At 37.0% G+C, this 12,717-nt stretch overlaps 1 protein-coding gene across 3 annotated transcripts in view; it reads left to right on the top strand.

Annotated features, from left to right (window-relative positions):
- Positions 1-12,717, top strand: part of CSMD1 (CUB and Sushi multiple domains 1) — a 2,101,842-nt gene that overhangs the window by 1,663,438 nt on the left and 425,687 nt on the right. For all 3 annotated transcript variants that reach the window (XM_032260320.1, XM_032260321.1, XM_032260322.1), the window contains 2 exons: positions 5,123-5,292; positions 9,870-10,026. In XM_032260320.1, coding sequence (XP_032116211.1) covers positions 5,123-5,292; positions 9,870-10,026 — 327 coding nt within the window. The remainder of the gene's footprint in view (positions 1-5,122; positions 5,293-9,869; positions 10,027-12,717) is intronic.

The following is a 12,717-nucleotide window of genomic DNA, read 5'->3' as shown; positions in this document are numbered from 1 at the left end:
GGTGTTAGGTCTTATGTTTAAGTCTTTAATCCATCTGGAGTTAATTTTAGTGTAAGGTGTCAGGAAGGGGTCCAGTTTCTGCTTTCTGCACATGGCTAGCCAGCTTTCCCAACACCATTTATTGAACAGGGAATCCTTTCCCCATTGCTTGTTTTTGACTGGTTTGTCAAAGATCAGATGGTTGTACCAAAACAGAGATATAGACCAATGGAACAGAACAGAGGTCTCGGAGGATAGTCTTAAACACAAATAGTGGCCTAAAACAGAGAACATATGTAAAAGTCATAATTTAAATTTTTAAAAATGTGATTATATGTTAATCATCTTTAAAATATTTGAGGAATATAGGCACTAAAATACAAGTTAGTGCACATTGTATGTATATTATACATGCATATATTATATGAAATATGTTTAATACATATTAAATATATATTTGATTACTTCCATATATAATTTAATGTGTATGTATCAAAATAATTTTTCTAGCTAACAAGCCAAATTTGTATACTTTTTTTTTCTTTCTTTCCTTTTTTTTTTTTTTTTGAGACGGAGTCTCACTCTGTCACCCAAGCTGGCGTACAGTGGCATGATCTCGGCTTACTGTAACCTCCACTTCCCAGTTTAAGCGATTCTCCTACCTCAGCCTCCCAAGTAGCTGGGCTTATAGTTGTGCTCCACCACATCTGGCTAATTTATGTATTTTTAGTAGAGACGGGGTTTCACCATGTTGGCCGGGCTGGTCTTGAACTCCTGAACTCAGCTGATCCACCCACTTTAGCCTCCCAAAGTGCTGAGATTATAGGCATGAGTTGGTAGACTTTCATAGGAATTTCATACGCTTGGGGAAAATGCCATGTGAAAGACTGTCTTTTGAATTCTGTGCTGCACTACCCTAGAGTGATGAAATCCTGGCTTTGTACATTTAAGTGTTTTGGTCATGTATATTCAGGTTCAGTTATAGCTATATATTGAATAAATGAGCAGTTATTGCATATGCACTTAGAAATCTTAATTGCATCTCAGGTTATAAGAAATACTTATTAAGATACTATTAGAAGACTTTACTTTCAAACTGCAAATATAGAGTGTGATTTGGGAAGTACTAGAAGGCTGGTGAGTTGTTTTTCCCTTAATTTTTTCTAAAAGGTAAAGCAACACCATTGTCTGTCTATTCAGGATCATCAGTTACAATGGGATAGTTAATTTTGCATAGTTATTATTATATAGTGAGAACTTGACTTTACTTACTACCGTTTATTATATATGTCCTTTAAAAAATCTAGTCTAATAAAAACTAATGTTAAGCAAAATTATTTATTTTGGTTTAAATTTTTTTCTCCACATGGATGCATATGCTAAATTTTTTTTATGTCCCACCTTTTTTTATGTATTATGAGAAATGATTGTATAGTTAATGTCCTAAATAATAGTATAACAAATATCAGCTGTAATTAATTTGTGACCTATTTAGAATACTTTCTTCTTGAACATTTAAACGTGTATTACTCCAGTTTTATTATTGTTAATTATGAACAGCAGTGTGAATTATTAATTTTAAAGTGCATATAAATGTTATTTTAGGATATTTTTTAAAAGTCCTATTGCCTTTATGAGCAGTTAACAGTTTATATCACATCAATAATTAATCCATACTAGTTGTGTGGCCTTGGAAAAGACATTGGTTTGTAAACTATTTTATGCTTCAGTTTCCTCATCTGTAAATGAGGTTCATCGCCCTGTCACAGGGTTACTGTAGATGTTATAACACAGACATACGCAAGCAGAGTGGTGTGAGGCCACAGAAAATGCGTTCAGCCATAACTAGAATGAAGGAAGAAAACCTGTCCACGGCAAAGAGAGATCCCCCTAGGAGGTACAGAGAGAAGTCCCAGCTCCCCATGAGAAAGCCCTTTCTGTTCAGAGTTACTGGGGTTGGCTTATTCACAGAGGAAAGTAGACTTGGTTTCCTTGGTTTTGCTTTTGTCATGGAATGGCTCCTTAAAGACATACTGGGACATCTTGGAGGAAATTCTCATTCTCTAGTAACTCTAGAGAGGGACAAAGCTGCCATCCCACCTTTTGGGGTCACGATATGTGGACTTGCCACCATATCCAATCAGTTACCCATCTCCCACATCCCTCCCTGCAGCCTCTTGGCCTCCCTCCGTCAAGTAAGAGGCCAACAGCATCTCCTGGTGCCCAGTGGGTGACCAGAGGCCACGCCCCTCATTAGCCCTTCCAGCTCCAGCCCACTGGTAAGAATATGTGGCCCACAACTGCCTGCCCTTCACGGGCCTCTAATACACTAACTGCAAAAATGCACTTGATATTTTCAAATGTATGGTAAACCAGAACACACACAATTTTAGCTACCATAGCCATAAAAGAAGATTCCTCTGAAAGTTTTCCTCCGACTGAAAATAATTTATTTGCCACTATGCCAGTATATCTTCTATTGCATTAATTGTTTTTAAACTTATAAACCTAATAAAGGATTTAATTTTGAATAGTTTCCTTTGTTGATTTTTGTTAAATTCAATTTTAAATATTCCCTAATATTTGTGACTACGTTTCATTTTCTGGTTGTGAGCATTCAATGACTTTCTTTTATTCTCTTTAAAGACAGCACATTTTATAACTGGAAACCCCAACTATTCCCTCCATGGGGCAGCCACAGGAGAAGACACAACTTGGCTCTTTTAATTTTATTTTCATTTATTTTGGCTTTCATGTGAAAAACACTGTTTCTTCAGAAAAGAAAAACAAAAATAAAAGAGCATCCAACACAGACACTCAGTATCCATAAATTATTACTTTTTCCAAGGAGATTACTTATCTGAATAGTGTGTTGCTGAGTTTAAGATGTAAAGCCATTTTTCTTCAGTCCTACACTGTCTGCAAATCATCAAATTGCTAACAGAGAAGGAGCACTGTTGAAAAACCAGCAAGGCATGGGCTGGAGTAGGGATGGCCAGATATGGAGTGTGAGAAACACATCACTTGCTTTTCTCTTCATATTTTATATATGTTTATATATGTATATGTAAAATAAATATAAATACATATATTTTATATCATATATATACGTATACCTACTCATGGGGGTGTGTGTGTGTGTGTGTGTGTGTGTGTGTGTATTGCTCTTTTAAAATGGTTTTTTATATATATATATATATGTATATACATACACACCTATTCATGAGGGTGTGTGTGTGTGTGTATATATATATATATATAATATGTATCTATTTCCCTTTTAAAATGATTTTTTGTATATACATATATATAAATGGTGTATATATATGATTTATATGTATGTATATATGATATATATACATATACATACACACCTATATATGATATATATACACATATATGTAAATCATATATGTGTATATTCACACACACCCCCTACTCATGGGGGTGCGTGTGTATATGTGTATATATGACATATTTATCTTTTAAAAGGATTTTTAAAGTATACAAATACATAATTATATATTACTGTAATTTCTTAAAATGATCATAAAGTATTATAAATTCCCAATGGCAACTTTGAGTCACCAGCTGCCTGCACTTCTCCCTCAGCAGTTGCACCCCAAGACGCCCATCCAAAGCCTGCCTTTATGTATCTATTTAAGGAGATAAGGGAGAAGTGAACCCAGGTTGTTAAGTGTTTTCCCCTCTGACTTTCTCCCTACACCCTTCCACATGGAGGCATTCTGAGATTCAGTGTGCACAAATCACGTGGAGGCAATCATGGCTCTCTAGCAACTTCCTGCTGGTGAGTGGATTAGGGAATCATGGCCAGTGATGTAGCTGATTGTGTTCATTGTCAAAGAGGGAGGGGGGTATGAGGGAATCAGCATTGTTGCAGTGGGCATGCAGAAGTCATCTGCAAAATTCTGCGATACCTTGAGCGATCCACTGGAAAAGGAACATTGTGCATCCTCCTCCTCCACTCTCAGTATATACATAGCATTTAACTGATGCTCAGTTTCCAACCTGACAACTATTCTTCATATGAGTAGGCTTCTGTCGGATGTTTACATCAGTGTGCTGGGCACATAGTGTAGTCAGTAAAATCATTGGTGCAGACTCCTGTGGAGCTCTCTTGGGCATACACAAACCTCCTTCTGTGTGTGTGTGTGTGTCTGTATGTATGCACTTGCCTATGTAGACACTTTATTATTTTGTGATCGTGTTCGACTCAGAATTTTGGAGCTTTTAAAGTACACTTAAGTGTTATTTAGGATTTTTTTTTTTTAAAGGTGCTATTCCCTTTCTGAGCACTTAACAGTTTATATTACATCAATAATTAACCTGTACTAGTTGTGTGATCTTGGGAAAAACATTTTGATCTAAACTGTTCATTTTCACAGTGAAACAGGTGCTGAAAGGTTAAATGGCTTTTTCCAGGTTGACAGAAAGTAGAGAGTTGCATGTATTTTCACTTTGACCTTTTTAAGAGGAATTTTGTTTGATACAGATTTAGATCTAGAAGTCAACTACCCTTTTCCTTCACTGGGGAAAGGGGGAAAGCATATATTTACTGCCATTTAATGTTCCTCCATCCTAAGACAGTGCTAAGGTGCTCAGGGCTGTGACATCCTGAAGATGACTGAATGGTTTGGTCTATCATTAGATTCTCCTTTGAATGCATCCCAGTTGATGACAGAAGATATCAATGCAGGAAAACTGCAGAGAAACAATGGCAGAATGGGCGTGTGGGAATTGGTGGGGACATTTCATAAGGCAGGAATGGGGGGTTGGGAGAGGAGCTGTGACAACTCGATGACAAAGCCAGAGAGTCACGGTGCTGGAGCACATCTTTTTTTTATTCTAGAACTCTCTGTATGATAGCATGCTGCTTCCACATAGTCAGAGGTCATTCTGTTACAATAAATAAGACAGTCTTGAAAATGAGCTAAGTGAGGTGTCTTTTTTGCCCAGTTGGTAAAGCAATGAAAAAAAATCACTGATCTATTTTAAAATAATATATTATTAACAGACATACGTTGATAGATGAGGAGGCTATCATAATTTTGAAGTTTTTAATCTGATAAAAACAGTAATTCCACTTTTGAATCCTCTTTCTTTAATGTCCTATTTATTTTAGCTGAATGTGGAGCAAGTGTCAAAGGAAATGAAGGAACATTACTGTCTCCAAATTTTCCATCCAATTATGATAATAACCATGAGTGTATCTATAAAATAGAAACCGAAGCCGGCAAGGGTATCCACCTCAGAGCACGAAGCTTCCAGCTGTTTGAAGGAGATACTCTAAAGGTAAAAACAATCTTCTCCAACATGATGACTTCAACTTTTCTTCTCAAAAAATATATCATCTATTTTTCTACATATAGATATATGCACATGTTAATATATTTTTATATATGATTTATTTACACAAGGAGTTTGAGAAGGTGTAATGTCACTTTGCTTAGAACTGTATATGTGGACTTAGAAATAACTGTGAGTAAACCTAGATCTAACGTTTATTAGTCCAGCACCTTGTGCAAGTTATTTAATGCTTCAGATCTTTAGCTTCCTTATGTGTAAGAAAATGCAATTGCACCTACCTTTTTGGATGGTTTGAGGGATTTAATACAATAACGTAAGTGGATGTTTCTAGCATTGTGTCTAGAACATAATCGTAATTATTGAAACTTTCAGGATTCCAAACCAACCCTTTCTGTAGTTAATCTTGATTTTTAAATGTGGTTGTAATGTGGAAAGCTGGAAAGGTTCTGAAGTGATAATGGAGCCAAATCCAGCCACTGTGGTCAGATCACAGACAGGGCTGATGAGGAGAAGCCAAGCCAGGACAAGACAGAATCTCAATGTTGATTCCAGGGGCACCCAGGTCCTGCCTTGATTTACAAAATCCCAGCTCCAACTAGAAATACCTCTTAATTCCTCAGGCTTCTGATAGAATTTTCACCTTTCCTGTAAATATTTCAATAAATTGGGAACCTTCTGTGATCTAGGGGCTGGAGAAGGGGCAGCATAGCCTGGGGGCACTGAAAGGGGAAAGCTTTAAGCAACAAGAGCTGATGCTATCAAACAAGCTTGTCCAGCCCATGCCGTACAGGCCACATGCGGCCCAGCTCAGTTCTGAATGTGGCCCAACACAAACTTGTAAATGTACTTAAAACATTTTGAGAAGTTTTTGTGATTTGTTTTAGCTCATCAGCTATCGTTAGTGTTAGTGTATTTTATGTGTGGCCCAAGACACTTCTTTTAGCATGGTACAGGGAAGCCGAAAGATTGGACACCCCTGCTATAAATCATCAGTCTAATCACCTGCTTGTTTCAGTGAGGTGAGCAATTTAGTTGGCCAGAAGCCTGGTTTGTGGCAAGAAAGGGACACGTGGCTCTTTGATTCTCTTTTTAAAATTCTAGGGTTTTTCTATTAATTTACATCTACCTAGATGCACATAGTGATGCATTTCAGATCCAGTAGTGTCAGCTCACTTTGAACTGTGAGCATTAAGAGAAGATGTAGAAAGCCAACTGAACAAGAAAAGCCTGTTTGTCCACCCTTTGCGGAATGGCTGGAAGGGAGCCCCTGCCGGGCTCCACCTGACCTCATTAGAAGTTATGTGCACAGGTCAGGAGAAGCTTATAGATTAAAGGGCTTTACTTCCTCCTAAGGCCGTGTTTGACTATATTTCAATGTCATAATTTAGTGGAGTGGTTTTATTCTAGTTGTTCTTTCACTTTAATAGTCTTTAAAAGCTCATGCTGGCACTCTGAGGGACTGTAATTAAGAAGTGGTTTTTAGGCAGGAAACTAGCACATTCTTACTAATCTAAAAAAAAAAGTTATGTTACCAGTAAGCATTTTCTGAATTATTTAATAACCTCAAATTTAGAAGTCAGTAAGCCTTTAAGGCAAACTTTTAAACGTCTTAACTATACTTTAGTGCAGGTGAGTGATTAGAGATATTGTATAAAATATAAAAGGATAAATATTGTCGGAATGGAAGGTAGAAAATCATGTTCATTTGTGATTGCTTACCATTTAAAGTTGATTATAACAAAAAGTTTTTTTAAAAAACTTGGTTCTCACATTTAATTACAAAGAAGCTGTCAGTCATACCTATATGTTTTGCAGGCATATATCTTGGTAAATATGCTAATAAATATGTCTGTTCAAAATGTTTCTAGTAAAATTATCTTAAATTTTGAGCCTAATTCTTCACATATACTGTGATGTAATAATAAAGACTAAAATTTTACATACGCATCCCCCGCGCACATAACTTTGTTTTCTCGCTTCATGTGGAAAAATCATGTAAGAGAAATTGAGCTCTCAGAAACATGCCATGAAAGGAATATGTAATGGAAAATGCAATTAATTTTGGAAGTAAGTCTGCAGGGTATAGTTTTGTAAAACCCGGAAAGATTTCCCCAGTACTTTCAGTGTTTTCACACTAGCATTCTATGAGATGTCTTCTGATCTGTGATTATCTGCTAACCCAGCAGCATCCCTTAGAGTATACGGCATTGATTAAATGCCAGACTCTGAGAAGGGTTTGTAGTGCAAATAGCTACAGCCTTGTATTAAACAGATGAATTCAGACGGCTTTCTCTAATAACTGAAAAGAACCCTTTGAATCTAGCTACTTATAGGTGAGAAAATATAACTAGGAAATGTTCAAAACAACTGTAGCCTGCTCCTCATTCAACTGGAATCAGAAATCAAGTCTTCTGGCTTCCACTCCTATCTGGGTTTTTGTGATCAATGCAAAACCTGAACCCAGATTTTAACTTTAGGGAGCTGACAGGAGAATGCTTTATGTTAATCAATGACGTGCCCTTCTTCGAGGTTATCTGTGGCTGGGCCCAGTGTAATTCCTGATGACATGGATAAAGAAGGCAGAATTACTGTTCTGAAGAGTCTTGCAATTCAGCTTCTGAACTGTTCACTTTTAGTGGTTCTAACCAGGAAGCCACTGGGAGCCAAATGCAGTCCCTCAGGGATCTGTGGTACGCTTGGTCCAGTCCTCAGGAGGAAGCCAATATTCAGTGGAGCAACAAGCTCACGGTGTATCAGGATGGAGTTAGGGTTTAACTGACTGCTGAGTTCTTTAGTTTCTCCCCATCTTCATGGATTTTTGTGAATTATAGACAATTACATGGTATATGGGGTAGCCCAAGGCCTTCCTGGGGAGACCTGCACATTTTCTGTTTAACCCAGACTCCTCTGGACTTAAAGCTATTTACTCTCTGAATGTCAGACCCCTGGCTTCGTCTAATAAAAACACAGAATAAACCAAATAATGGTTTTTAAACAATGACCTGTGACAATAGTCTTTTAGTAAGGAGATTAGAGGGTATCTGATTCTACCCCACTAGCATGTCCGTATTCAAACGTAATAAAATAACCCACAAAATTAACTTTTCTAAATGTATTTTCTCCTTTTCTGAGTATGTGTATCTGTGTACTTCCCTGGGTTTATATGTTGATTGAAAGAGACACAATAAAAGAAGAATTAATCTATATAAAGAGGAAAGAAATGGGGAAAATAAACACATTACCCCTGGGTTTGTATGTTGATTGAAAGAGAGATGTTAAAAGAAGAATTAATCTATATAAAGAGGAAAGAAGTGGGGAAAATAAACAAACACATTGGAAGAGCCTGCTAAGACTCTGTTTACTTTTATTTAGTTAGGGTACCATTTTTCTATCAAGACAAACTGAACATTTTCCGATATAATGTAATAAATGTTTATTCTTGTGGCACCCTGTTAGTGAGGGAGGGAGGCAGGTGGATTAGCCTTGCCCACCTCGTGTTCTACTGTTATTGGGCCGCGAGGTCTGCAGCGTTCATTTTTCATTTTATGTTATTTTATTATTTTATTTTACTTTAAGTTCTGGGATACATGTGCAGAACGTGCAGGTTTGTTACATAGGTATACATGTGCCATGGTGTTTTGCTGCACCTGTCAACCCGTCATCTAGGTTTTAAGCCCCACGTGCATTAGGTATTTTTCCTACTGGAAAGTCAGGGCTGTTGCTACTACTAGAGCCTCATGGCATTGGCAGAAACAGCATGAGTCCTGAGACACTTTGACCCGATCCTCATTCAGAATGTCAAGGTGACACTGCATTGTTCCCCACTGTGTGACCTGTCTCCCCAAAAGTTGGGAATGCATGACTGGAACTTCTCTCTCCTGACTGGTCGAAACCAAGCCCTGTCTTCATTATCTTCTATATACTTGTTATATCTACTCTTGATTTACAACTACTTGGGAATATAATGTCGCATATAGAACACTTTAAGCAAGGTCACACCTCTCTGTTATTATTGCATGATGAGATACTTCTATTATTACACATTCAAAATGAAAGTCATCTCATGCTTGAAAACTACAAAATTTGACAAGATTTTAGCACACCGTATTGTCCTTTAATGCATTCAGGTAGAAGGGAATGGTTTGTTCTTAGACTTATTTGAAAGTTCAGAGGAGATATTCAAGACTAAAATATTATAAACCCTTTTTACTTTCATAACTGTAGTATGAGAAAGGAAATAAAAAGGTAGATAATGAAACCTGGAAATGTAAAGAAATATTTATTTAATTTTAAATAAACACAGAAAGAGCTCTTAAAGTAATGAATATAAACTGATCTGAACAAGAATGGAATCGTTTGTCTCTTGTGTTAATGGTAAAGATAAAACTTAAAGAACAAATATGATTTAGCACTGAGTCAAGCATTTATCTTTCTATACACTGTATGCCTTTCTAAAGTACCATATAAAAATGCATCTTTGAAGATTTGGATTTCTTATTAACATTGCTACCATAAGAATCCAGTTATGGAATAGAGGGACTCATGCTGTGAATTTTCATCAGGTATATGATGGAAAAGACAGTTCCTCACGTCCACTGGGCACCTTCACTAAAAATGAACTTCTGGGACTGATCCTAAACAGCACGTCCAATCACCTGTGGCTAGAGTTTAACACCAATGGATCTGACACCGACAAAGGTTTCCAACTCACCTATACCAGTAAGTAGGTTACAACTTAATCACCTTCTTTTTTGTCAGGACACATCTGATACTTGGCTTATATGATAAGTTTTAAATACGGATTTTTTTTTCTGGCTGCCTACTGTGTTTTGGATTGCAGTTTAATTCTGCACTCTGTCGACTGGTTTGTGCATTCGGATACATTACCAGTAGCTTGAAATTTATCTAATTGGAAATATTAATTTTAATAACAAAATAGGTGGACCTGAAAAGGAAACCTCTTAAAACATTTGCGATCTGATGGGCTCAAATACATTGATTGTGGTATAGTATACATTGATAAAAATTCTTGTGCTTATATATGAAGGATTTAGAAGGAATGTTTGATATAACCGGAGACAATAGACTTTGAAACACACACACACACACACACACACACACACACACACACAATCATATATATGTATAAGCGCACACACATATAACAACTGTATGTAGTAAATTATTTTCTTTTCACTACTAATTTTTGAGATGAGAGAACTAAGAGGAATACTTTGAATACTTGCCCAAGATATTGGTTTTAAAAGTTGGTGGAGCCAAGATTGAACCTGTAGCTCCCAGTTTTCAGTGCTCCCCATCGTGTGTATGAACAAGTCAATGTGGAATATGTTTTTAAAGAGTAAGTGAAGAAGACAAAAGAACAGAGAAATAAAGGAGATGCTGTGTTTCAAAAGTAGAAATCTGAAATATGATAACTGCTATTTTTAGCATTTTTAGTTCTGGTGAAAAAAGAAAAGCTATTTAGTGTTTAATTAAAATTAACTAATTAAATAAAATAAAGTTTATAAAATTGTCAAATCCGTCACTCATCTGATAAATTTAAAAACTATTTGATGCTGAACACCATGACATTAGAAATTTAAGAGTTTTGGATTTTCGAGCATAAATGTATGTTAGTGATGGATACCTTTATTTGACAGACGAGCAAAAAAAGGGCCTGGAGAATATAATAATCATACCACAGACCCAGAGCTAATCCAGGTGCCTAAGAGGAAGATCAGTCACCTCAAATCCCTCTTAGGAGGAAAAATCTCGGGTGAAGAATTTTAAGACATTGGGCAAAAAATAGAATGAGAGTGGCTGACATCATGAGAAAACCAGTTTTCTACTTTTGTGATAATACCATTGAAAAGACTGAGTAAATAGAAACCCTATGAATTAGTGTTTATGCACGATAAATTAGTAACAATTGATGTTATAAGATCTACCTATAGTACTAGAATTTTGCTTTCCAGGATTTCATTCTTAGAAATGTCTCAAAGGGCTCTTGTAAAACCATTTGGCCTGCAGATGGGATGTATGTTATTGTGATTCTTTTTTTCTACTTCACGTCCCTGTCGAGATGTTCACTGTATTTTGTTTTCTTACTTGGATGTCTTCATCCCCATTTCCTTGCCCCTACACTGGTCTTAGAGGATACTTGAGGAGAAAAACTGTTGGAAAAACCTGTAGGTAACTTGAATTTTGTGTAATTAATGGGAAGTTCCCATACACACCTGTGTTGTTCTTCCAGTTCTCTTGCCACTGAACACATTTTTGTTGTCTTATCTTACAAAGCGTGCCCCTGCTATGGTTCCCTGGGCAAATAACAGAAAACTTTGGCCTGGGTCCCTCCCCCTCTCCTGTGATCTCACCCTCAACACTGCTGCAAGGTGAGAGCTTCCTAAGCTCACCATGTTCCTTCCCATGGCCACTTCATAGAAAACTTACCATGCTCTGCTTATATTTTATTTCTTATTACTTTTCCATCCCTAGTAACTGTTTCCCATCTTTCTCCAACTCCTTCCTATTGCAATGATTTCTCATTTGTAAACCCTTGGTCTCATGTTCCCATGAGGATGCACACAGCATCCAGAAGAAGATTTATTTATGCATAGTGGAATTTCAGGTGCTTGGAATCAGTGTGGGTACTGAACTGTTTCCGTCATTCTGAAGGCTGTTTTATTGTCCAGGAGGCAGATAGCAAAGTCCATGTGCTTCAGAGCCATGTGACTGGATAGAAACTAGAGGCTGTCAGCTTGTTCCGTGCTTATGTCCACCCTCCCTCACCCAGAAGGCCTGCGTCAGCGGGCGAGTCTCAGCCCTGCCTGGGCCCCATGTGGATGCCGTGACTCTGTTGCTCCCTGGTGTCCAGTATCACTTTAGGAAGTTTTGCTGTCACTGTCACTTCACTGAGTAACTTCGTAAAAGCTTGAATCTGTTCATCTGTTCATGGGCACTTTTACCTCTAGGACATTTTTGATTACATAGTAGCACAAATGTTCTATAAATAGGAGAAAGACATATTGGCAAGGATTAGCACTTAGCTGTTATTATAATCAATTTGACAGGAGTGATTTTCTTGTTCTGCCTGTTTCACCTTTTTGGCTCTACCTACAAAACCCAGATACTCCTCAGGTCTTCCATGCAAGATTACCTCAGAGCTGGAACATACTGACTGATGGGAAGATATGTTTGTAATAGAAAATTGGTGGTGCTGATGGCCATATAATCAAAGCAGTATTAACCTCACATTAAATTCTTAGGTTTAAATATAAGTAATTATGCTTACGAAATCCCCAGCTCCCCAATATGATCAAATACCTGAATCAAATATTTATACCAAAAAGATGTATCAGAAATGACGACTGCTTATATAAAATATTTTAAGCAAATTATTAATGCTTAAGA

The sequence above is a fragment of the Sapajus apella genome, unplaced genomic scaffold, assembly GCF_009761245.1.
Source record: "Sapajus apella isolate SASKATOON/1434 unplaced genomic scaffold, GSC_monkey_1.0 scaffold116, whole genome shotgun sequence".
Taxonomy (NCBI): Eukaryota; Metazoa; Chordata; class Mammalia; order Primates; family Cebidae; genus Sapajus; species Sapajus apella.
The sequence above is the reverse complement of the archived record's forward strand: the minus strand, read 5'-3'. Positions and strand labels throughout refer to the sequence as shown.